Source organism: Sardina pilchardus, chromosome 20, assembly GCF_963854185.1.
Source record: "Sardina pilchardus chromosome 20, fSarPil1.1, whole genome shotgun sequence".
Lineage (NCBI taxonomy): Eukaryota > Metazoa > Chordata > Actinopteri > Clupeiformes > Clupeidae > Sardina > Sardina pilchardus.
Window position 1 is genome coordinate 11,930,540 of NC_085013.1, and position 24,781 is coordinate 11,955,320.

Below are 24,781 nucleotides of genomic sequence, written 5' to 3' on the forward strand. Positions count from 1 at the left end.
TAAATGATCCACAGGAGATCATTTTCTAAAATGTACACGAGATCATCTTATGTGTTTGCTCAAGATAATTATCTCTTGCCCACAAATCACAATGTTTCCATGGCACAAGTTTGGTGCTCAATGACATGTAAGTATTTAAACAATTCTTGCGCAGATTTAGGGTAAATAAGCATTAGTTAGGAAGAATTTCACGGAATTGTTTATTTAGAATACTGAAATATACAAAAATCAACCACTTCCCCAGACATACTTTACAGAGATATGAGAAAGTCCTCAACTACACTTTGGACTACTAACATATAGATTTATTTATTTATATATATATAAAAAAAGAAAAGCAGTAATGCATTACCTCCGTGCATACTGTGGTCTGAAATGAACGCCTATCATCCACTCCACGAGTGACAAAACCTCAAATATTCATTCAAGGGTGGATCAATGTGCAGTAAACATCCAACATTTTTTGACACAGCCATGTGTGTAAAAAGAGCGCAAGAACACCATATTGTACTATACACACCAGCACTGTGTAGAACTTTATGGAGCCTGGCTGTTGCTTGCATTTTGAAGCATAGTGTGATGATTGAAAACATCAATTTAAAACACATGAGATGTTGAAGCCATCTTTTAGGTTAAAGAACTCTTTATCATACCACTCAAGATGGCATATAGGGTTTTAAAAATGTTTAGTGGGGTCATCTGGCAGTATAAGCCCGAGCTCAAATGCAGTATACATCACTCAGATTAGATATATGCTTTCCTTTTGGGCAGTCTTTATTATAATTCTTTTTTTTTCATACACATCTCAAAGTAATTAAGGTACATCCAAGTGATAGTTTGGCAACTAACTGGAACCAAAATATTACATCAGCAAAAAGTATGAATGCTCCTTACTATGAAAGATGAAGAGTTCAAAATGTTTTAAACTAACCAGAAAGTTCATGTATTTATTACTGGATGACAAGAGGTTGATCTAGGACAAATTTGATCTTTCTAGAACCACAACAGGTCTGAGGTACTGCAGCTGCTTGATTGCCTGATCATCACCACAACCTGTCAGAGCACGGTCCAATATATAGTGCAGGTTTTCCACAGAGTGAAATTCACTGGCTGAGAGTAAGGGCTTCAGTGGTGACGCCCTCCCCAATCTGCTGCGGGTGATCCTAAATCCCATCTGGCTGTTCTCTTTAACGGAGTAGTCCCGGCGACAACACTCACGCTGTTTAAATGGCTCAGGCATGACTGGCTCAATGTCCTCTTTTTCCCTGCTTTCCTGAATGAACTTCAGGAAAGAGGATTCAAACCCCATTGGCTTGTATGTCGCCAAATCAAAAGTGTTCGGGACAGGGCTGAGAGTTGAAAAATCTTTTGAGTTGAGGGAAGGAGACAAAGGTTGTGGAGACTCAGGGAGCTCATTTTTTCTTTTGAGAGGCTGTCGTGGTGGAGTTATAGGCACAGTTACAGAAGGTGCAGGTGTATCAGGGAATCTCGTGGATTTGCCACTGTCATTGCCTGATGAGTCAAACCCTTCATCAACACTGATTCTGAGAGAGGGTGGTGGAGAAAGGTCTATCAATGTGGCCTGCACTGGAGGAGGGGTCGGAGACTGTGGTTGGCTGATCTCTTGACTGTGGCTGCTTTGAACCTCGGGTAGCGCCTCAGTGTGTCCTGGGGTTTCTCCATACAGCAAGTTATCTGCATCAAGTATACTACTGTCAGATGGTGGCTTTTCTGACAATACAACTATGTCCCGCTCCTCCATTTGTGCCGTTTTGATGGAGTGAAGGCTCATAGGAAGAGGTGGGCCTCCTGGATTGTCAGGCTCCGCTTGATATTCCATTTTAAGAACTCCACTGGGTGACCTTACTATGTCAGGAAGAACCAATGCCGATTTCTTCTGGATGAGCTCTTCTAGCTGTTCAGAATTTAGGACAAGTTTATCCTTCTTCAAGTTGATCATACTATCTGACATTCTGTGGCATTTTTTATAATGACGGCGCATGCTACTTGAAATCGTTACAACTGAGTTACAGTCCTGCACCATACAGGGGAAGGCTACAGGTAAGCAGCGATCTTGGCACATTTGCAAAGCCTCCTCATGTGTGCGGAAGACTAGTGGGTGTCTAACGCGAGAAGATTGTGTTGGACTCTTTTCCTCTTTCACGTTTTCATTTATTGATTCTTCCACACTCTCCTCGGTACTTTCCTCAGACTGGATGGTTTCTTGGGGCTTTGGGCAGAATCTCAAGGAATGCCGCAGAGGTAGCTTAGGGGAAGGTGTAATCAATTTCTTTTGGCATCCACTGGCAGGCTTGTCTTTTTTGTCACCATTCTGAAGAACTACAACAGACTCATAATATTCATAGTGCCTGTGGAACACATGTCTCCTGTAGTTTGAGTTTTGGGTAAATACTCGAGTGCACCCCTCAAAATTACAATGCACTAATGGGGATGGTGATTTCTGGCCAGTCTGATTCAGAGAATTTTGGTCGCAATGTTCATTATTTGTGTGACGCAACAAGCTGCTATTCAGGTGGTAACTAGCATTGCAGTTGGCAAATGTGCACTTGAACCGTGGTATGGGCTCTTCTGACACAGGTTCTCTTCTTTGTAAGGTGCTGAGAGGCCTTGAAGAGTGCAAAACCTTTGAGGGTACCTTTCTGTGCACTCGTCGATTATGCCTATACAGACTTGCTGCGTGATGGAAATGCTTCCCACAGCCATTGTACTTGCAAAAGAAGAGATTCGGACCAGCTGGCTCCTTCTTCACACAGGCATTTTGATTCACATTTTGTTCCCCTTCCAGACTCAACTGTGATCGGTTATAATGGTGTACAGTCTGCAGGTGCCGCACCAGGCCACCCTGGTTGGTGAATGCAGAGTTGCAGTCTTTGTGCACACAGTGGAAGGGCTTATGGTAGTTTGTCAGGATGTAGCAGAGGTTGTTTTTCGCTACTAGACGCCGGCTGCCTCTTCCCTCTTTTGTGACCCCATCCTCACAATGATCATGTTGCAAAGCTGGCAGATCTTTACACTTACGGCTCTTCTGCTCTGGTGCCAGATCATTCTCACGCTCAAGCTTTGTTAACGCTGACCCTTTTCGTCTTTGCAATCGAGATCGCCACACAGGCACATCAGTTGTCTTGTCTTCTACCGAGTCTTTTTTAGAGTTCAGCTTGAGACTAACTTTGGATTTTGGCGAGTCTTGGACTTTGCTTTCATCTCTTTTCTTTACAGAGCAGCTCATTTGATCTACCACTGCCTCACTTATATTGTGCATCTGCAGATAATGACCCCTTAACTCTTTCTTCTCTCTATAGCCCTTGGGGCAAAGGTGGCACTTGAATGGCTTGAACTTGAACTCGGCTTTAAATTTCTCCAACCCTTTTACCTCTTCATTTGAGATATTGTGCTTGGTCTGGTAATGGCGCTTTAAAGCATGGCTAGTAACACTTTGATAACTACAGCCTTTAATATCACATGTATAAGGCTTTGTTGTGGGTTGGATGAGGAAGCTGCTCACCTTGCATGTCTGAGGTTGAGCATCATTAGGAATACCATCATTTGATTTATTTTTCAGTTGCTGCTTCTTTGATTCAACAGGTAGGACTGGTTTTGTTTCTGACTTTTCAGGGGTTGATTTGGAAGAGGAGTTGGCAGGTGGAGATGATGAGGGTGTGACCAGAGTATCTGATTCTGGATGAACTGGGTCACATAAACCTTTTCCAGAAAAAGGGCAATATAGGCTAAGACTGCTAAGACTTAGCAAGATCTCGGTCAAGGAGTCTTTTGGGGCAGAATTTATTGAAGTTGTAGTGATGGGATCAGTAAGCATTTGAGTGCTTGGGATACTTGTTTCATGGCAAGGCAGTGGGCTTACTGATAATCTCACCTCCTGACCAACTGTATCTGTCTTGATGTCAGTCTTTAAGCCCTTGTCCTTGTCCACTTTCTTGCATCCCTTTTTTTCTATCTTCACCTGTTCTGGGTGAACGCATTTCAGGTGCCTCTGAATGTCCTTAGTTTTAGAGAAAGTTTTGCGGCACTTCTGAAAACCGCAGGTGAATTTTTTCCCATCGAAACACACAGCCACATTTGTCAGAGAGCCCTTAACATCTTTGTACTCCACATTCTGGCATGGGGACGAGGAGCAAGCTGTTGGGGAAGAGGTGCCTTTCTGTAACCCATTGATGACGTCTGCTGCATTTGAGTTGCAAGGCATTTTGGGGGTGGCTTCCTCCTCTAAAACAGCATCGCCAAGTTTACGCTGTCGCTCTCTCTGTGCCTCAAAATCATCCTCAGAGAATGTGATACCATGTGTAAGTAAGTGCTTCAAGAACTCTTTGCGTGAGTAGAAGAACTTCTTACATCCTGGACAGCTGCAGTGGTAAGCAGCATCACGGAAGTGCTGGGCTTCATGGTGGTAAAGCTGTGCAAGATCAGAAAAGGAGATGCTGCATCCTTTAAGTTCACACTGGTAGCTAAGCTGGAGACCATGGCTGTGCTTGTGCTCAACAAGTTTATTGATGGCACTGAATCGAGCTCCACATCCGGTGACTATACACATGTAAGGCTGATCACCAAAATGGACTCGTCTATGCTTTCGGTGGTGGTAGGCAGTCATGAAGTGCTTGCGGCAGAAACTGCACTTCTCCCGTTTGTCTTTCATTTCCAAATAGTGTTTTACATTAGGGTCACCATCTTTGTGGTCCCTCAAGTGCACACTCAGGTACTTAAACAACTTGAAGTTCTTTGAGCAGTTAGTCGCAGGGCATGTATATACCTCACGGTCCTGGAATGCAAAGTGAGTGCTGATGTAGTCAAAAGTGATGTAATCCTGATCTGCTTGTTTTCTGGGTACAGCTGCAGCCTGCTCCAAAATGTGATCAAGCACATCAGGATCATGTGTAGACTCATAGTACATTCTTATAGATGGATCTAATGCAATCTCACCAGGTTCCAAGTCATCAACTTCATCTTCGTCCATTTCCTTTTCCAGGTCCACCTTCTTTTTCACTTTTTTCTTCTTCTGAGGATTACGCCCACGGGCTGGCATTTGGGAGTGCGTGCTGATATGGGGAGAAAACTCATGCTTTCCTTGGAATTTTTGAAGACACACAGGGCAGGTGAAGACCCCATTCTCTTCATGTTTTTTGGAATGATGAAGGAATCTGGCCTCAATTACCTCTTTTTTGCATATCAAACAACAGAATTTATATTTCTGCCACCGCAGGCTCCTCTCGGACAAGACTAACTTCTTTGAGGGTGGTCTTGGATCCTCTTTTGCTATTAAGTCGATTTCATTTTGGTCATCTTCACGGCCAGTGCTGCTGACACTTGACTCAAAGTTCTTCACAGTTTCTCTTTTCGATTTCTCTGTTTTGCTTTGATCTCCTTGATCTCTCTCCTCCTCCTCCTTCTCATTAAAGTCCTTTGCTGCAAGAATAAGGTCCACCTCTTGTGTCATTTCCTCCTCCTCTTTCTCTGGCTGAAGCCCCAGTAGCCTGTTGCAGTGGTGTTTAAGAGTTTTCCAGTCCCAGAATTCAGGATCAAAAGGCCAAATTGCTTTGAGAGCAAGAAGCAGCTCACAGCGCAGTGAGTTTGGAATTATGCCATTCTCTTCGTCATACTTATGATCAGGCTGTTGGTAGAGCTCCTCAAGTGTTGTAAAGGAGTCATGAGAGGGTTTTAGTAAAAACTCTGTCAGTTGACAAGCCCGGAGTACTTCCAGATCCTCTGACAGGAGACATGCCACGGTCTTGCACACTGCAGTCCTTGTGTCATTGTCTTCCTGACTTGGGAGTTGAAGCGCTTTGACACAAAGTTCAACTGATACTGACAAACCAAGCTGTAAAGCCTGCAAAAGAACACAAAATAACATAACTATAAAGTTTAAGCAATACTCGAAATGTGAAAGTTTGTCAAGGAAATGGGTTCCTTAAAACACACCTCAGTCTGAACGACCTGAATAAGGAAGAGCAGATGGTAAGCTGTTTTGGCAATGGCACCAAATTGCAGGGAACGTTCCAGAAATGATTCCAATGAAGGATCTGTTCTTCTTTGTAGTTTACTCCATAAAAGGGTAAGCTCCCTGAGTTTAAAGAAGATAGAAGAAAATTGATAGATGACAAAAATGGAAAGGTTTAAAAACGGCCTACTTCCTAATGCCATGCCATCACACAATTTTTTTTTTTTCACGTTTGAGACTCACCAAGAACAGTAAAGGCTCTCATCCTGCAGTTGCCGTGTAAGGTACGTTGAGCACAGAATGTGTGCGGAATTTTCATCACCCTCTGTCTCCATATTACAAATGATATCTAGTACATCTTTGCCATCAAGTCTGGATATCTGTTGTGTTAAAATTCAAAGGGGCTTTGATTAGAACAAAAAGACTTGCATATCTGTTACATAACACACACACACACACACACACACACACACACACACACAGACACACACACACACACACACACACACACACACACACAGACAGACAGACACACACACACACACACACACAACTTTTCACAATTGCAGATAATTGTGGAGTCTTGCTTGCTTCAGGTGAAAACAAGAGACATCTACCTCTAAAACTGCCTCATCACTGGGAAGCATTTTGCAAAGCTGGGACACAAAGGTTTGGCGGAAACCGGTGTAATTAGGAAGAAGTGTGCAATTTGCACAGGCTTTCATCAGGACCATGGCCTTATCCAATTCTCCAAGTTTCTCTAGATGTTTGATTCTCATTTCCATGAATCCGTCTCCTTCTAAGGCAATGAAGGCACAGACTGCAACAAAAAAGGAAAAGTGAGTGACAAAATAATTGTCTCATGTCTGCATAACTAGCCTGTGCCAGATTAATGCTTACCCTCTTCAGTATCTGTTGGTTGACCAGTAAGTAGGCCAATTAGGATTGGCAGGTTCCATGGGCCACCTGCTTGTGTGATCTGAAGAAGAGCCTGCAAGTCTGTGCTTCCATACTGCAGCAGGGAATCATGGGCCACCTGTGCACACAAACAAAAACATGAACTTAAACAGAAGCTGGATGAAAACAAAAAAGACCAGATGCAATAATGGCCCAAAAAATATTGAGATAAACAATGTCATTTTAGACCATTTTGTGCTAACTACATATGTGACCCTGCAAGGCGAAACCAGTCGCCTTAGTAAAATTTACAAAAATTAAGTTATTGTGCTCACACAAACAGCCATGAACTAAGCTTTCCAACTATATGTATATCGGGGGTACAGCAAAAAACTATTGCTAGGATAACTAGCCTGATAAACCAGCCTAAATGGATTGGATGTCTAATTTAGTCTGGCCTCGATGAATGGATACAACGGAACATTAGCCCCTTTCAGACCGTCGGGCCAAAGCCGAGCTAGCCGTGCCGTGCCAGGGCTAATTGCTTTCACACCTCTTGGCGGGTGCTAACTGCGGGCCAAATCGGGGCTACTAGCCCCTGATTTCTGGCCCAACAAAATCGTTGGGCCAGTCGGGACTACAGTCGGGCCAGAGGCGGCGTCAAGGTGAAGGCGGAGTCAACCTGTTGCTGTGTGTGGAGTCCACAAACATTGCACATGGAATTTAGACATAACGTTACATCCACATAGATATTTGCCTGTCAGTAGGCTAACTCCGTCCAGAGATCACCATGTAGCACAGTAAAAAGTGAACTAATATAACTAACTAACATAGCGTCCCACTAATTTAGGCTATTCCTGCCAGTGTGTTTTCTGCTTTGATACGACCAGATTAGCCCATCTTGACGTTACATTATAAACTTTGTTTTTCATGCTAGTGCGAACTTCTCCTTTTAGTACACCAGAAGAATACATAAACGCCTGGACATGGTAGTGATTTTCACCGCTTAAAATTCATTTATTTTCATTTTGAAAGAAACATGGTGAGGCAATAGAAAATGCCATTGCAGGTGGTTTGTTTAGAACAGGAAATCGCGTTGCCGGGACAACCTGACATTTTCACTCACGCACTCCAGCCCCTTTCGTTCGGAAATTCTAAAATATCTCTGTTTGATAATGCTTCAAAATAACATTTAATAAATTAACCTTACATTTTCCAGTAGCCATAGAGTTGTGGATTTTAACAAAGTCCCGTTTGGTTCTTAGCAGGAGCGTCTACTACTGGCTTCAAAATATTTTCTTTAGCCTATCTGCTTGGTGCTAGGCTGTGAACTCGTGGCATCGTCGTGAAACTAAAATTCCACTGGAGCTCCATGCGGATTTTACTGTCTATGGATTGTACACACAGCCTTACAAATGTTTACTGCTCTTCGAGTCAGGTAAAATGTCATTTATGTTACATAACTCATTTAGATACACGTCTGTGCCATGCGTTTCTTTAGGAATCCACTGTCTTGGTTTGTATAGAAATGAATATTAGCCTAAGTGACATACAAACGGACAATAAATGGTGACTGACTTCTATAGCACAGCATAGGAAAGCTTACGCGACTTTCTGCTTATCCTGCTTGAAAAGGTGTGGTAATGGTGACGTTTTCACAAGCGAGGGCGTGTCGAGGTGTAATGCGGAGAGGCTAATGGCCTGACAGTCTGAACGCAAAGGTGAGGCTTGTGGACCCGGGCTATTAGCACCAGTTTGGCCCGAAGTTAGCCTGGCCCAAGCTGGTCCGATGGTCTGAAGCCGGCTATTGTTGATGAGCACAACCCGTTGTCTTTCAAACCGTGTCTGTGCCTATAGGCCAACGCTCCCTCAAAACCCCGCCCCAGAGCCCTCTGCCCCGCCCGCGTTGATTCAAAACACATCTCTGCGTTGTGATTGGTTTAGTTGCCATCTGCCAGATTCAGGGCAGTGTTTTCAAAATGTTCAATGGTCCGAGGCCAGACCCAAATGCAGGCAAAACATTTTGCCGTCCAGCAGTTGGCGCTGGTTTTCCAGGCTATAAGATAACCGCATTCAAAGTTTACATGGTTCTCCCATCACAACGTGCCAGAAGAGGAGAAAATCGCCTTTTTAAGCTGCATGGACAACGACAATGACTGCTAATGTGTTGAATCTTCACTGGGTTTAAGAGTCAAAACATATGTTTTTCCTCAAAATTTGTTTCATGATATGACCTTGTAGACTGTATACTGTCGAATTAAGCGAAATTCAACATTTTAGCCCATACGTTTGTTTATCGTGGATTTTCTCAATATAGCATTAAGCGCAAAGCGACTAGGTCAAAGCGACTAGACCTTGTACTTCCATATAATGGAAGTACAAGGTCTCTCTAACTGAAGCTCAGAAAACTGGATGTGATCGTGAGGTTTCAGATGTTTCTTAATTTAGTTGTATTTCATACAGTGCAAAAGGGCCTTTATTAGTTGGGGAAACGTGTCCACACACTACTTCTGAGAGTTTTTAACATGGATTCACATAATGTACTTTAGTCTGTTTGACTATCCTATGTGGAGTTATGAATCTCTCCCCATTCATTTAGAGAGGCCCCGATCTCAGAAGCTTTGCCGAGATGTCTGCAGAGTAGGGAATTTGGCCAGTATGGACTTTAGTCCAGTATACACACCTGTACAGAGTGGTGGAATTGCATCCATGTATTATAAGGGACATCACTTACAGGAACAGACAACAGCAGCTCAAAGCAACTCCTGTGAATATAACATCAAACAAAAGGAAAATTTGATCATAACAATGCTTCCATTGCAGCTGTACAAGCATTATGAGAAAGGACAACACTGAGTGAGTTCACTCACAATGCAAGCCGCTTCAGCACAAGGGCCACGCTGTCTGACTCAGAGGTCAGATGTGATCTTGCAGAGGCAAAGCAATTGATGGACAGACAGTAAACCTCCAACAGTGGCAATCCGTGTTCTACGGAGTTCCTGCTCCCAGCGTAATGCATCAGCACCTGTGCACAAATAGAAAGCAAAAAGGTTTAAAGATGAACTATTTAACAGGAATTAGCAATACGAATTTTTGCTTGGGGACTATGTTTCAAATTTGAGTTCCCACACATACAGCATAGGTTGCGGACCATATGTCAGTCAAGTAACGTCAAAAAAATGACACCTTTTCAACATACCATTCCCGTTGTGCATGCGTCAGTGAATTTTTGGCTAACAGTACCTACAGGCTCACTGTACCGAAATTGTACCAAACCATGACTTCAAAACCGAGGTACAAACCGAACCGTGAATTTTGTGCTCCATTACACCCCCAGTTCATATCTCATTTCCCCACATAAAAATCCCTTCATGGCCTTGAAACGGCTTGTACGCATCTCTACTCCGTCTGCTTCATCTCGGATGTGGGGAGCTAAGGCCATCCTTAAAAATATTCTTGTTTGCCGTAACCCGACCGACCCTGTCAATATAGGGCCGACCCAAATATTTGTTTTTTTCCCTCTCTAGTCTGACCGACTTGCCGGTTGCAAATTGCGTTAAGACCGACCGATTTTTTTTTAATTAGGCCTATTTTTCTTCAAACACCCAATACAAATGCAATACAATAATATTATATTTTCTTAAGTATTGTGAATACAAATTGCCTACATACAAGCGTAGGCTGCGTTCTTTCTTCCAAATAAAAACCTGTGGCGTCATATGTTTATGTTTGTCATGCGCTACAGGCTATGCTTCCAGTCTCATTCACTGCCAGTGGTTCGCGCTTGACTGTTGCCTAATGGCTGCGGCTGTAGCCAAGAAATGTTCGCGGTCAACGTCAAAACTTATACTAGTTCGGGCACTATTATCCACCTGAAAATGCATTAAACACTTGAACATTTAGATGACTTGGCACGAAGTTATATCCAGATATTTTCCCGGACCCATCCCTTCTCCCCATTCGTGTAACGGTGACCGTGTCAACAGACTTAAATGAGACCTTTGGTTTTGGTGGAAGAAACTCAAAAAATTGAGGACGTGCCAGCATTAAGTGGTTTCTTTTGGATTGAAACATTTAAGTGACCCGTTAAGGGATCGTTCTACTACAGGCTAGCAAGGACAGCTTCAAGTGGTTAAGAACTAGCTACTGGTGGAGAAAAGAAAGCAACGTAATGTCTCTGATTTTTAGGTTGCATTGACACGTCGTAGCGGTGGATGCAAGTAAACCTTATAATCTATTACCAGTAAAATCATTGAAATGAACATATTATTTTTTTCATAATATATTTTCATATGATATATTTTTTGTTTACTTCTCTGACAGTAGGCTACAGCATATTTAAAGCTATATTTTAGTCAAGTCAAGTTTATTTGAATAGCACATTTTATACACAGAGGTCATTCAATGTGCTTTAGACACAAAGCAAATAGTAACAAATAAGAGCAGAGAAGGGCAATATAGTCAAAGAATAATTCAAAAGGTAAAGATCATTATAAAGCAAGAACTTAAGCAAGAGTGTTTATGTGTTGTTACAACAAATTGGATCTAGTCATAGGTGTGCAGATAACATACTGTTAATGCACCCTCTATAAAGTATGATGATTTTTGTTAAAGGGATATTCCGCCATTTGTGGAAATACGCTCATTTTCCACCTTCCCTCGAGCAAAACAATCGATATTTACCTTGTTCCCGTTCATCCAGCCATTCTGTGAGTCTGGCGATACAACTTTTAGCTTCAGCCTAGCATAGATCATTGAATCGGATTAGACCATTAGCTTCTCGCCTGCTAGCTTCATGTTTAAAAGTGACTAATATTTCTGGTAATTTTCCCATTTAAAACGTGTGTCCTCTCAAGTTACAAAGTGCAATAAGACCAACTGAAAATGAACCCTGCCGTTTTTCTAGGCTGATTTGACATGGAACTACATTCTCATCTGGCGTAATAATCAAGGCAACTTGCAGCTACTGGCACTACTACTGCTTGATGTATGGGGACTATTTTCAGATGCTGCGTACGATATCACTGCGCCTATGGTACGTTTGAAAGTTGCCTTGATTATTACGCCAGATGAGAGTGTAGTTCCATGTCAAATCAGCCTAGAAAAACGCCAGGTTTCATTTTCAGTTGGTCTTATTGCACTTTCTAACTTGAGAGGAGACACGTTTTAAATGGGAAAATTATCAGAAATCTTAGTCACTTTTAAACATGAAGCTAGCAGGCGAGAAGCTAATGGTCTAATCCGATTCAGTGATCTATGCTAGGCTGAAGCTAAAAGTTTTATCGCCAGACTCACAGAATGGCTGGATGAACGGGAACAAGGTAAATATTGATTGTTTTGCTCGAGGGGAGGTGGAAAATGAGCGTATTTCCAAAAATGGCGGAATATCCCTTTAAGTCACGTTCAGAAATATTACTATATTGCCAAAAGTATTGGGTCACCTGCCTTGACCCCCATATGAACTTCAGTCACATCCTATTATTAATCCATAGGGCTTAATATGACATTGGTCCACCTTTTGCAGCTATAAGAGCTTCGACTCTTCTGGGAATGCTTTCCAAGGTTTAGGAGTGTTTATGGGCATTTTTGACCATTCTTTCAGAAGCGCATTTGTGAAGTCACACACTGATGTTGGACGAGGAGACTGGCTCTCAGTCCCCTTTAATTCATCCCAACGGTGTTCTATTGGGTTGAGGTCAGGTGCAGGCCAGTCAAGTTCTTCCACACCAAACGGTGCACGGGTACACAGTCATGCATATACCTTGTGGAAAGCCTTCCTAGAAGAGTTGAAGCTGTTATAGCTGCAAAGACTGGACCAACGTCATATTAAACCCTATGGATTAAGAATAGGATGTGACTGAAGTTCATATGGGGGTCAAGGCCGGTGACCCAATACTTTTGGCAATATAGTGTGTGTCGTGTGTGTGAGTGTATGTACATATATATATATATATATATATATAACATGCAAATGTTTTTAAATTCATACCAACAAAATCGCTGTGACCAAAAATGTACTTTTTTTTTTTACCTTGAATCTTGAAAAAAAAAATATTTGCCTACCTACCGACCCTATTATTTTTTGGGGGGGCTGTTACTGCAAACAAAGATATTTTTAAGGATGGCCTAATCGCCTCTGTCCATCTTAACTAGCACACTGCTCATCTACACCAGGAATACTTAGCCATAGTGTTTACTGCTTGTTTTGCTCATAACACAAATGTGCCAGACACAAATATGTATATTGGACATGAAACGTTTAAAAAGTTTATTTTTGCTTGAGTGGGTCTACGCATTTTACCAAAAGATACCCTTCAGTCAAGTAAACTCTGAGGACTTGGTGTTGGTTGTCTGTCGCTACCAGGAGCCGATCAATTTCCCACTCCTTCTACAGTATAACCTGTCTGGATATGCTTGAGCTGGAGGAGGGAGGGGAAGGGGGTTGCGCACACACAGCTTAGGGTCATGTTTTCATTTTCGTGTTCAGCAGCACCAGCAGCATGTGTAACATATTTATCATATCAGTGTTACTAGAAGGGCACTCAAGAGAGACCTCTGCCATAAGATAAAATGACACTATATCAACATTAGTGAAAGTGAAACTAAATACAACTGTCGGGACGAGTTGGATCTTGTCCGAAATTGAATAAGTTCTTCCTTGGCCATTCCATGCCTTTCCACCAAGTTCTATGAAAATTGTCCAGTACCACACTAAACGCCAGAAATACAGCCATAGCCTTGGTTATCAGTTGATGACAAGGTTGGTATGCCACTCTAGCAGCACAAATACACTATAAGCACCTATAAGTGATAATAAAAAAAAAATGCTAATAGACTGACTAGGCAGAACAGATAGGGAGCAAAGGGAGAAACACAGAGTTTTTGCTGTTGTAACTTTAAACCTAAAGAGGAATAAAAACAGAGTATCTGTCAAAGGCTCTTCTTGGGGCCTAGACTAAATACAGCATTAAACAAGGTCATTTCAAAAATCCAGAATGAATCCAAAATCCAAGTACATCTAGTAGCACTTGCCTGTAACTGTTAACTGTATAGCTTATGCAGTTTAGTTAGACTCATTCTTGACTAATACTCATTCACTGTGGCTAGACCAAGGCCAGTCAATAACTCGAATCACACACTAGCAGCATAAATTGTCCTTAAATCCTACTAAAGTCTCCTACCTAGTGCAAGTCAGTTTCAGTGTAAAGCTGTGTAACACAAGTCAGTTTCAGTGTTACACACCTGAAAAAGATGTCAGGGAAGACACTCACATGAAGCTGAGAGTCTACCCCACCATCATTCCAGCTTCTCCCCTCTGGAAGACACTATGGGTCCGTACAAACTGAAAGCGGACATTTCAAAGACATCAAGTCATATGACCCCATCCACCCCCCACCACCACCACACACACACTTTCTTTTCTCCTTTCTCTCGCTTTAATGAGCTACCTCTTTCTGCAACAACAATTACAACATTATAATCAACATTGTTGTGTGCCGGTTTTTAAGTATCCATAGCTATTTATCTATTTATAAGACCAAAATTGTCTTCATAACTAATGTTTTGTCTCCATTTAAATAAGCAAGAATCTAGCACTTTGATGGATTCCATTACAGAGTAATGTAAAGCTCCTTTGAGTCAATAACTTTCCCAACATCATCAGGATGCTCTACAATAACAATGATGAACAAGGATAACTTCTCAATTGGATCATAACAATCTTGCGTCTGGCCCCAATAATATGACAATTCATTACTCAACTCAGCAAAATAACTGCTTTTACCATTCTCTCTCATCACACTTTCTCTTGTGCGTCCAATGGAAGTGACTTTGACGTTACAAAACAGGATATGGGTCAAGAAGGTTCTGTCAGATAAGCCCTTTAACTTCATTGTTTTTGGGAAAGCCCACTCCTATGTCAGCTTTCTCAGGGAATACCTCCTCCACAGCCCTACCTATGAGCCTCTCCATCTGTCTGTGTACCCCTGATTGGACTCCTGAGACTCCTCACAAAGCACTCCCCAAGCTTCATAGCACACCCAGTTGCTCTCCATTTGACTACCGCTGGCAAAATACATCCACATTTATACACCTCATGTCAGGTGTGATACCCTAGTGTGCGATCATTACAGGAAGGAAACAGAGGAGGAAAAGGGGAACGCTAAATTTATCCTGCTACAACCTGTCATGCCTAAATTATGATATAGCCTAGTGGGACAGGTATTAGCCCCTGGGATTATCCCCCACATTATTATTAATGTTTCAATGCCCAGTGAAAGGCAAAATATGTCACTTTAGAGACACAACACAGCCGTTTAGTTGCTTCTGCAATGTTGAAATTGAGCAACTGATATTCGGTTTCACACCAATAGAAGCAGAGTACAATTTTTTCCAAGAGATGATAAAAAAAAAGTTCTCTCTGTTTCAAACCCTGTTTCCTTCCAGATGCAGCTCTGTCAATGTATGCAATGAGGGGCACAATGAAGAAGAACTATCCCTCCATTTACTGAGCAAACCTGCAACTCTCATGATCAACATTTAAAATCCCCCTAAAATCACAAGATTCAGATAAATATATGTACTGTTGTAGGGTTTCTCCCTTTCTCATAATATTAAATGGTAAAATACACATTTTGATAATGCCTGGCAAAGCAGATATCATGAGTAAAACCTCAAATGCACCTTAATGAGAAGTAGTCTAACACAATAATTGGTTCCTCTCTACCAGTTTGCAAATTAAAATTAGTACTGCTGTTGAACTCAAAGATTTCATGAGGTAGTCCTGTGTGCATGCCATATAGGTGCTTTGTGTACTCTCTCTCCCCCCCAATTTAGAATAGACTAGCTGTAACAAAAGTAGCAGGCAGAACTAAGCAATCATTTTCCACCAATGGCAACCAATAACCAATCAATGCCAATAACCACACTTTCAAAGATGATCTGCTCAAGACATGGTGAGTATAATGGATGTAATAAAGTGACAAAGAAATACAGCTGAAAGCCTGTCCACACAACACTGTTTTTTTAAAACAGGAAAGGTTTTCTGATCTGCTAGGCCTTGTGTCCACACGAACAGTTTAGGAGGCCGTAACCGATCCTTTTGAGTGTTTAGCTTAGTTTAGTAACTTTTGCCGTGCAGATAGCAAAGACGGCATTTTCAATGACGACATAACCCATCCCTGAACCCAGCCCCCGCACCCTACCTAACACTCTGCTTGTCAAAACCAACCAAACGTAAAAGCATTTCCATATAGCAGTCAATTTTCTTTGTGAATGAATAATGTATCGTAAATAAATAAATGTTTTCCTTAAAATACAGGGGTCATAAGTATTGGAACCCCTATGTTAACCCTATAAAATTCCAATCCAGTTATTTCATGGATCCAGAACACTATGCACCCTGATAAAGTTCCCTTGGCCTTTGGAATTAAAATAGCCCCACATCATCACATACCCTTCACCATACATAGAGATTGGCATGATTTTATTTCAGTTAACCTATTAGCTGGTTTCATTCTCATTGAGCTCAATGCAAATCAAACCAGCTTAATAGGCTCTCCAAATCGGCCTGACTGTATGGGAATTTTAACACATAGGGTTAACATAGGGGCCCTGTATTTTAAGGAGAACATTTATTTATCTACAATACATTATTCATTCACAAAGAAAATTGATGTGCTTAAAGGTTGGATATTTCCTCATTTTTTTATTTTTATTTAAGGCATTAAGATCAATTTCCAAAAGATGATTTTATATCCCTCTTTATAGTGAACTTTAGCATGTGTTCAATACTTATGATGGGCACTGTATGCTAGCCTGGTCTCACTCGACTCTTTCACGCAGATCACAGGGCCAGGCTACATGTCTGCCATAAACATGTATCAAACCTGACTCTAAAAGAGAAACATAACTTCTCTCCCAAGCACAACTTTCAGAATTCGCTAAGTGCTGTGGACACATAAGATAACAATGTTGATTTAAGCGGTGTGCAGACTTTTGCCATCCCTGACAATTTTCTCACCACCAAAAAACTAGCCTACATTTGTTGCAGATCAGACACTGTACTGGCCAAATATTTTTTAAAAGTACTCTGCATTACAGCTCTACTCCCGGTCACAAGGATAAATGCAGAATATGAAGGATAAATGCAGAAAATGTTCAGGTCTAATATTAATAGTCACTTAATAAATTATCAATCTCAATTCTCTGCATTTTCTAGTTTTGTTGTTGATGGCCAAAGCTTTTATAACAGCTACGTATCCCCAAGTGAGTGCTTACTTGCCTTATCAAGACAGGCTAATTCCTGACAGTATGCTGTGGCCCTCAAACTCTGTTCACTCTCTATGGACCAAAGAAACAATCAGATCATAGTTCAAATATGGGAGTCCAATTATTTCACCCCAAGTGGAGAGAGAAATACTGACACATAGGCTGCTGAATTGCCCATATGCCACTCACTTCCTGGAAGGCTTTTCAGCCAGCAAAAGCATTATTGATTGACCATCACCTGCAATATTTTAGCACCTGTTTACACAGACCCCGTGATATGACATACCTAGTGAATGAGCATGATTGAAGAATGCTATTGAAAATATGTCTCCTTAAAGGGATATTCCGCCATTTTTGGAAATAAGCTCATTTTCCACCTCCCCTCGAGCAAAAACAATTGATATTTACCTTTTAACCGTTGCAACTTGCAAACTACTGGCACTACTACTGCTTGTTGTCTATGGGGACTATTTTCAGATGCTGCGTGATATCACTGCGCTCATGGTACGTTTGCAAGTTGCCTTGATTATTACGCCAGATGAGAGTGTAGTTCCATGTCAAATCAGCCTAGAAAAACGCCAGGTTTCATTTCCAGTTGGTCTTATTGCACTTTCTAACTTGAGAAGAGACACGTTTTTAAATGGGAAAATTACCGGAAATCTTAGTCACTTTTATACATGATAATAGCAGGCGAGATGCTACTGGTCTAATCCGTTTCAATGATCTATGCTAGGCTGAAGCTAAAAGTTGTATCGCCAGACTCACAGAATGGCTGGATGAACGGGAAAAAGGTAAATATCAATTATTTTGATCAAGGGGAGGTGAAAAATGAGCTTATTTCCAAAAATGGCGGAATATCCCTTTAACTCCAAAAGGACACACCGAGTTGACCGAGTCGATCCAATGTAGTTCTAATAGTTCTTTATTCTGAAGGTTACAACAGAGTTCTGGTAGCTCCGCTATACGTACAGCACGGCAATGTTGCAAAGTTGTTTATGTTTTTACTGTATTGTTGTGTGTCTTGTCCTTATGTATACCTGTCTGCTGGCTGCACAAAAATTGCCCCTTGGGGACAATAAAGTTACCTTGACTTGACCTTGACTTGACTTGACTTGACTTGACTTGACTTGACTTGACTTGACCTTGACTTGACTTGACTTGAAAGTGAAGCCAGGACTATGAACCTACATTTAACTAGATACATCATGACAGAATATACTTTCCCGTCTAGGATCAGATTGGAGGGGGACAGGTAGTCATGTGGCCTTTCTGGATAGATTTAATTAAGCAGTCTCTTCTGGGGCGAGCAATTAGTTAGGTACACCATTTGCCATTCTGTCTGTCACTAAATCACTGAAATCTAACAAAATGCTGAAGGATTTATGTGCATGTTAGTGCTGCCACTAACGACTAATTTTCTAACGATTAATTTGAACAATTAACGATTAACGACAAATTTTTCGATTAGTCGACTGAGTCAACTTTTTTTTTTTTAAAAATCAAGTTTTCGTTATTTTGTTTAGTTTATTTTTAACTCAACTGAAGGGCCAAAACATGACATATAGCCATAGATATAGACATGCTCATATCAATATCAGCCTACTTTTGTTAGAAGCTCATTAAGGCCTATGTAGCCTTTTAACATTCTAAGCATAGGCATACAGATAGCATTTCCATTAGGCTATAGTATACTGTAGTTGACACTATGGGCATAATTCACCATACTGTTACTCACTGATGTATCCCCTTACTTAACTACATGCTTGTGGTAAGTCTGAGATGCGTTCCGCACGTCACGCACGACACGTATTTCGTTCTGTGCTAAAGATGCTGTCTCTTTAATGACGCGCACCTTGATTGTTGAGATCACGGGCGGCATCATGTTAGTTTCAACAGTCTTATTAATCAATGAATAAACGACACGCCTTTTGCGTTGTCAGCGTGAGACACTCTCTTCACTTTATCTATTGCAATTTCCACAACATTATTAGTCAGAGTCTGGACTAGCCTACTAGCTCAGCTCCCCCCGCTTAGCTCTGACTATGAATCGTGCTGAAAGCAAGCAGGCACGCAGGCTATGCTGCTGGTGTTTAAAACATTATTGCCAACAAGTTACTGCCTAACTTACACATCAAGTCTAAGTAGCCTGTTGAACATCCAAAAACAGTCATTGTGCTTCTCAAGAGTTAATAACAGAATTAATAACATTACAGCCGTTAAAGACAGGAGACCAAAAATAAATAGGGGGTCAAAGACAAAAAGACTAGGAGACCAAAAAAATTGGCGTTGACTAATTTTCATAATCGATTTATGTCGAATACGTCGACTAATCGCGGCAGCACTAGTGCATGTCAAAGTTGAATAAAGAGTTGCACTGTTGATTAACAAGATGTTTAGTGTGGAAGTGAACACAAAATGAGCAGAAGACAACAATTGGTTGCTGATGCTCCAATGGAAATGCATGTGCTGGCTGAAACAGCCATCTATAGTCCTACCAATTCCACAAGCAAATGACGAACCTTTGAAGCTCAGTCTGAACTCAGTTAATTTCTGCACAGCAGACAACACAGATACAGTAGTAGAGCACACTTCATTGTACCATACATGTAATTAATTATTATTTACGACAGGTTGGCAATGTTTTGTAGGAGCAAATCTCAGGGCAGTACTTTGGTCAAAGGGCAACAAGAATAAACATGTCTGCAGGCACATCCCATCAGGAAAGCGAAAGTGAAAGCACAGAGTCTTATCTTTCTCTTTCACACAAAAAAATGTAACTTCAAGTTACAACTCTCCTCATTCACACTGGTACCAACTGAACCATTCTGAGCAGCAAATCTCTGTCTACTACACCCTACCTCTTGCAAATCTACGAAGCCAGACAGGCCTACTCCTTTGGTGGCTGAACTTGTTTTCCATAAAATTTTACTTCTTGTTTCACTCACATGGTGGAGGCATTTGAAACAACAAGGCTTCCTAATTTTCTCCCATCATCTCAAGCTGTCTTGGGTTGCATTCCAACAGGTTCAAATAGTAAACCAAGGTGATTAATTTAGATTCGTCTGTGGATGTTTACAATTGGCATCACTTTTAAGTCTTCTGACGTCTCCTTTTAAGCATTCAGTGTAGCCTTGGCATATTACATTTGAACAAGTGTTGCCTATGATAAGCATGGCTCCAGTAGTGCCAATGTCAACACCTTTTCAGTACCACAAAGCAGGTGTCTGCTTTGCAACCACCATAACCACAGCCACATTGCATGCTGCTCCATGTGATCTAGTTTGCTGATACTGATAGTGACAATAAAATCCTAATCCAAGCAAGGTTCCTTTATTTTCCAAATACTATGGGTTTACGTCTCCAAAATACTCAAAATGTCACCACTCACAATTGAGGAAGTATGACATTCTTCTTAACACGTACTGAAACACTTTCGCCGGCAGTGAAGGGATAAAAAACTGCACATGTAATGTCATATCCATACCAAGATATAACAATAAGCTTAATTTCAGCACTTATAATAGTTTAACTAAATTGCATGACTATGGCTAACTTGGACATTACGACTCTAATGTAGGGGCAGAATCAACATTTAAGTTCAGGGACTCATGCTTAAAGTACCATTATAGCGCTATTAGTTGTTTATATGGCTAGTCATGGAATTATTTACATTCACGTTTGCATTTCAGCAAGATCCCCGCTTGTGCATCGCCCCACCCCGAAACAAGCAGTTAGCCATAGAGTTAAGTAATTAGCTAGATGTTACTTTGATCCATCCATGGCAAGTATAGGCTGTTATCAACTGTTTGGTAAACTTAACAATAACAGCGATGTGAGGGGGAATATGAAATTGAAACTGCGGCAACACTAACTTCACTAGCTAAATGGCTAACAGCAGCCTAATCGGTCAAAACTGGAGTCCCTTCTTCCATGGCCAACAACACTAGCAAACTAGCTTGTAAGCTAGCAGAGTAAAAAAAACAGAAGTCTATTTCTCTAATTGCCTGCACCGTGAAACTCTTCGAACATTTTAGCACAATACATAACCCCTAAAGGGAATATCCACTTGTCATTGCAGTCGTAATGCCAAAAGCAGTCAAATCTTTGTATGTTAGGCTGTGTTAGGTAACATTCCCCCACTTCATGCTATTACGGCCCAAATGGGGGGTACCCTCCCCCAGAGCTAGCACCAGCCTGAGCGTTACCCCAACTAGCTAGCATCTCCGTGAAAACATAGCTGGGGTCACATTCTGCTACAGTTTACAAAGCAGGTACCTGACAGAAGTTGTTGCAGTACTCGGTGGACGAGTTTTCCAAAATATCTTTCTGACGAAGATCAAATTCGAGTCGCTGTAGAGTAGCTTGCAAACTATCCATAACTAGATATGAGTCTTCGACCGTATGCAATAGCTCGTCGGCCCAGTCGGGCTCAGCTTCAACTGCACCGTCCGCCATCTTCACAGAAAGCTACAGCGCGTAGGCATTCACGGCGTCATGTGGCTGCAAAGAGTACTCCAGGTATGAAACTGAGGACTCGACTACCACCAATCCTCTCAATGTGGTAATGACAGATTTGATATTTTCATTTTTGACTGGATGATGGGGAGAACATGTGGCTTGGCACTAGGAGGGTTCAAGGCGTGTGCACATTAGAGGCACAAAGCCGACTATTATGTGAAAACAAATTGAACGTTGATGAGCCGTCTGTGGTCTAAAGCAGAGAACAACAAAGAAAAGAAAATATACTAACAGATGATACCAACTGAAGCTACCGTATATTTTCCGTTAACACGCTTCCATAAAAGTAGTCATGATGTCACCAAACACAATATAACATATCCACGAAATATACAATTTTCTTTCGATATGTTCACTGTAATGACCCTAGAGCTCATTCTTCATTGTTGTGACCCCCACCCCCACAAATAATGACAAATAATTAAGTGACCTGTGCTTACTAATTATTTTAGAACTGTTGTTTTGATGAGTTAATAAAATACTCGAAGGTCATTGTTTGATATTTGGCTGTCGTGTATTTCTCTAATTTTGTGTTGTTTATTAACACTTTACAGATGTAGGCTATTATAGGCTTAACACACCTGGGAAAAACAAGATGCAAGATGCAATTAGCTAGTGTAAATAAATAGGCTATCCGTACAAATACATTGCTAGATTTCATTGTCATAAACCAATTTACACAAAAGCGCGTGTTTTCCCACTTTATCAGAGGACATTCTCTGGGTTACAAAGACAGTGAAGGTTTTACCAGCGACGGGTTATAAAGGAAAACACGCGCTTTTGTGTAAATTGGTTTGTTGTCGTCAAAGATTATGCTTTTCTGCAAAATTTGTACTGCGATCTTTGGTTTTACCCATAGGTTAAAACCGGGCTCTGGTTTTACCATAGTTCACTGACGCTCACTAAACCTCTTTAACACTCTCTGCTGGATACTTTAGTTATTGCAATTTGACCCGGAACTGATTACAGAATAGTAAACACGTGTGATCAGAAAAGGCAGCCAGGGTGGGTGAGTACTTACATTTTAGACTTAAGTTTTATATGAAAATACATTGTAAACAATCAATCTACGTTTGCTGTGAATCTTTTAGTAATCTGTGCGGCAGGTCACATGTTACGGGGAATGTCATAAAATAATGTAGGCCTACGGTAAATACAATCTGTGAACGCTATATGCTAAATGTTGCACATGAAAACGGGTAACTCAAGTGGTAGCTTTGGAATTGGTTTTGTTATGCAACAAACTCACGCCTAAGACGAAAGTGCCACATTGCCCGAAAACGAATTTAGTTTGTTCCTGTTTCCTTCTCTTAACAGCCCGAACGTTTGCTGACCATGGGCAAGTCCAAACAGAGTGGAAATCATAACAGTGATAAGAAGAAAAACATCGCCAAAACATGGAAGACCAAACGCAGAACCAAAGACCTTGATCAGATTCACACCGACATGAGACCTGACCAAGCAGCTAAACTGCTGAAACAAGATGTAGATTATGATGTCACAGGCAGTGCACAACACTACTGTCTACATTGTGCGTAAGTGCAAAATCCTCATCCCTGATGAAACCTTCAAAGGAAACTGCTGCACAAGTGCATATCTGACCTGATACAAAATCTGTGCCAGTGGAATGTTATAGTGGCCAGCTCATCTCTCTGTGTAGTGGTCAGTTTCACCATGGCAAAAAAAAAATACTGATTGACTTACCAATACAAATGTATTATTTGTATCGGTGTACTGGATTTGATGTAAGTAAGTTCCAGTCCTGTTCATATCGATGGGCCATCATTGGCTAGCTATCAGCAAAATATATACAATGGTATGCAACTTTCTGGCCACATTCTCGCAAACAAGTCAATGACGTGGCACATTAGTTGGCCACAAATTATGTTGTCCATGTGGATTGGCTGATCCTCCCAGTTTGATAACTGCTAATCCACACAGACAATATTATTTTGTGTCCACCAATAATGTGATATAATAGTGGAGATGTGGCTGGAAGTGAGCATGTGTCAGATGCCATTTGTGAAGATGTCTGCCAGCTTGGATGCTAACTGGCTGAAGTTAACCTTCCAAATCCATAAATATTATCGTATATATCTGTATAAAATAATTTACCTGTTCAGCTGTACTTGATACTTGATACCTTGTCTGTTGTCCACAGGCGATACTTTATTGATTTGAAAGCAATGAAGGAGCACTTTAAAACCAAAATCCACAAGAAAAGGTAAGTTATCACAGGGCCTCACTCAGTTTAACCATAGCTAACCGATCATCTTATTTTTGTTTTTAACCTGTAGCACTTTGAGATCTCTGATGTAAAGTGCATTATAAATAAAATGTATCATTATTATTATTAGCTAACCGATCTTAACAAATATTAGTGAGGTAACAGATGTGCCCCCTTTTGCCTTTTTACAGGCTGAAACAATTGAGAGATGAACCGTACACACAGGAGGAGGCTGAGAGGGCTGCTGGAATGGGCGCATACATACCACACAAAAAGGTGGAGGTACACACCCAGTCAGTAGAAGAGGACATGGACATGGACAAGGAACATTTAAAGGAACCCATATCACATACCAGTGTCTAGTGCTTTATGGACACAATGATCCTGGTTTACAGAGTCTGTACAAAATGTCTGCCTTTGACTAGTTCAGTGGACTGTTTCTAATGGTGTGGTTGATATGCACATGTAAATATGGAGATGCTTCAAACTTGTATGGAGATGTGTTGGTAATGGCTAATAAAGCAAGCTATTTGGTTGTATTTGCTTGTTTTGTTTTTTAATTTATATTAGTAAGATGGTGCAAAGTAATTGCCTGAATTACCATGACATAACCACAAACTGACCAGGGCTCTGAGACTAAGTCCATATCTTGCTACAAGTACTGTATCTTGGAATTATATTAGATGATTCTCTTCCTTTTAAGCCTCACATTCTAAAAGTAGAAATTGAAGTTAGGTTTTTATTTTAGAAACAAATTGTGTTTTTCTTCTGAGGCTAATAGGGGACTAGTAACTACCTAATGCCTTAATGCCTGTGCTTGACTATGTTATTGATCTGCTTGCGTCCGACGAGTGTCTCCACATGTTGTTCCGTATCGTCTACCATGGAGCACTGAGATTCAT

The 24,781-nt window shown here is 41.1% G+C and overlaps 2 protein-coding genes across 3 annotated transcripts; one reads left to right on the forward strand and one right to left on the reverse strand.

Moving 5' to 3' along the window:
• Positions 1 to 756: 756 nt before the first annotated feature.
• rlf (RLF zinc finger) lies at positions 757 to 21,664 on the reverse strand. Its single transcript, XM_062522431.1, has 8 exons — positions 21,410 to 21,664; positions 9,736 to 9,890; positions 9,549 to 9,630; positions 6,869 to 7,004; positions 6,586 to 6,788; positions 6,212 to 6,348; positions 5,950 to 6,091; positions 757 to 5,857 (listed from the first exon to the last, which is right to left on the reverse strand). Exons 1-8 carry the CDS (start codon positions 21,587 to 21,589, stop codon positions 974 to 976), a joined length of 5,919 nt encoding a protein of 1,972 aa, XP_062378415.1. The 5' UTR covers positions 21,590 to 21,664; the 3' UTR covers positions 757 to 973.
• An 890-nt stretch (positions 21,665 to 22,554) lies between these two features.
• znf593 (zinc finger protein 593) lies at positions 22,555 to 24,418 on the forward strand. 2 transcript variants are annotated; one of them, XM_062522432.1, is made up of 4 exons: positions 22,555 to 22,661; positions 22,970 to 23,187; positions 23,814 to 23,876; positions 24,071 to 24,418. In XM_062522432.1, the coding sequence occupies exons 2-4, from the start codon at positions 22,988 to 22,990 to the stop codon at positions 24,240 to 24,242; spliced, it is 435 nt and encodes a 144-aa protein (XP_062378416.1). In that variant the 5' UTR covers positions 22,555 to 22,661; positions 22,970 to 22,987; the 3' UTR covers positions 24,243 to 24,418. The 2 variants fall into 2 exon arrangements, with proteins under 2 accessions (XP_062378416.1, XP_062378417.1); XM_062522433.1 differs by having other exon boundaries at positions 22,599 to 22,657.
• Positions 24,419 to 24,781: the final 363 nt, after the last annotated feature.

Bases quoted from the DNA above. Each gene is read 5' to 3' on its own strand.
- rlf (XM_062522431.1), bottom strand. From the start codon at position 21,589: ATGGCGGACGGTGCAGTTGAAGCTGAGCCCGACTGGGCCGACGAGCTA. The intron at 9,631-9,735 runs GTGAGTGAACTC...TTATATTCACAG, and splicing joins GTGCTGAAGCGGCTTGCATT to GAGTTGCTTTGAGCTGCTGT. The intron at 7,005-9,548 runs GTGTGTATACTG...TTGTGTGCACAG, and splicing joins AATTCCACCACTCTGTACAG to GTGGCCCATGATTCCCTGCT.
- znf593 (XM_062522432.1), top strand. From the start codon at position 22,988: ATGGGCAAGTCCAAACAGAGTGGAAATCATAACAGTGATAAGAAGAAA. The intron at 23,188-23,813 runs GTAAGTGCAAAA...TGTTGTCCACAG, and splicing joins CACTACTGTCTACATTGTGC to GCGATACTTTATTGATTTGA. The intron at 23,877-24,070 runs GTAAGTTATCAC...GCCTTTTTACAG, and splicing joins ACCAAAATCCACAAGAAAAG to GCTGAAACAATTGAGAGATG.